We start from the raw sequence: 630 nt of genomic DNA, 5'->3' as shown, positions 1-630 counted from the left end.
AAGAAGGTGTACCGTCGATAAATATCGATACCGTTTTATCACCCACGCCTAATAAGAATGTTTTAAACAAATATTGGCCATCTAGAACAGATTTTCTTCACTAAGCTTGTTTGCAATGCATTCTGGGATTCCCCTCACTGCAAAACTTGGTCGACCAAACCCCAATAAGAATCTGACCAGCTCCAGACAATGACTGCGGCCGGTACCTTTGCTCGTCTGTGTCGGCGTCAGGGTCCTCCGGGAGGCCGGCGAGCTCCAGCGGACCCTGGGTCTGTTCTGCACTCATCCTCTCCTTCCCCGACTCAGACGGATAGATCTGTCACACACACGTCACCAATCAGACTGACATGATATTATGAGATTGTGCAGGAAACTGATGTGATAGTTACCGTCACAGACAGCACCACGCCTCCTTTGGGCTTAAACGAACTGAAGAGAGCCAGGAGATCTTTAGCTTTCAGTCTGTCCCAGTTCATGTTACAAACCGCCAACCGTCGGGAAGTCTAAACACACAAACACAGGAAATAACACACCAGCCACAAACAGTAACACTTCAGTACGAGTGAAGCATGTATTATACACTTATATTAGCATGCCTATTTTTAACATATTGGCTGTTTATTAGTACTT

The 630-nt window shown here is 46.0% G+C and overlaps 1 protein-coding gene across 1 annotated transcript in view; it reads right to left on the bottom strand.

Annotated features, from left to right (window-relative positions):
- LOC107579043 (ESF1 homolog) overlaps positions 1–503 on the bottom strand; it is a gene marked incomplete at its 5' end in the record, with an annotated part of 5,297 nt that extends 4,794 nt beyond the window's left edge. The window contains 2 exons of the mRNA XM_016264927.1: positions 120–316; positions 390–503. Of these exons, the coding sequence (XP_016120413.1) occupies positions 120–316; positions 390–503 (311 nt within the window). The remainder of the gene's footprint in view (positions 1–119; positions 317–389) is intronic.
- Positions 504–630: the final 127 nt, after the last annotated feature.

The sequence above is a fragment of the Sinocyclocheilus grahami genome, unplaced genomic scaffold (genome assembly GCF_001515645.1).
Source record: "Sinocyclocheilus grahami isolate Dianchi unplaced genomic scaffold, SAMN03320097.WGS_v1.1 scaffold13708.1, whole genome shotgun sequence".
NCBI lineage: Eukaryota > Metazoa > Chordata > Actinopteri > Cypriniformes > Cyprinidae > Sinocyclocheilus > Sinocyclocheilus grahami.
The sequence above is the reverse complement of the archived record's forward strand: the minus strand, read 5'-3'. Positions and strand labels throughout refer to the sequence as shown.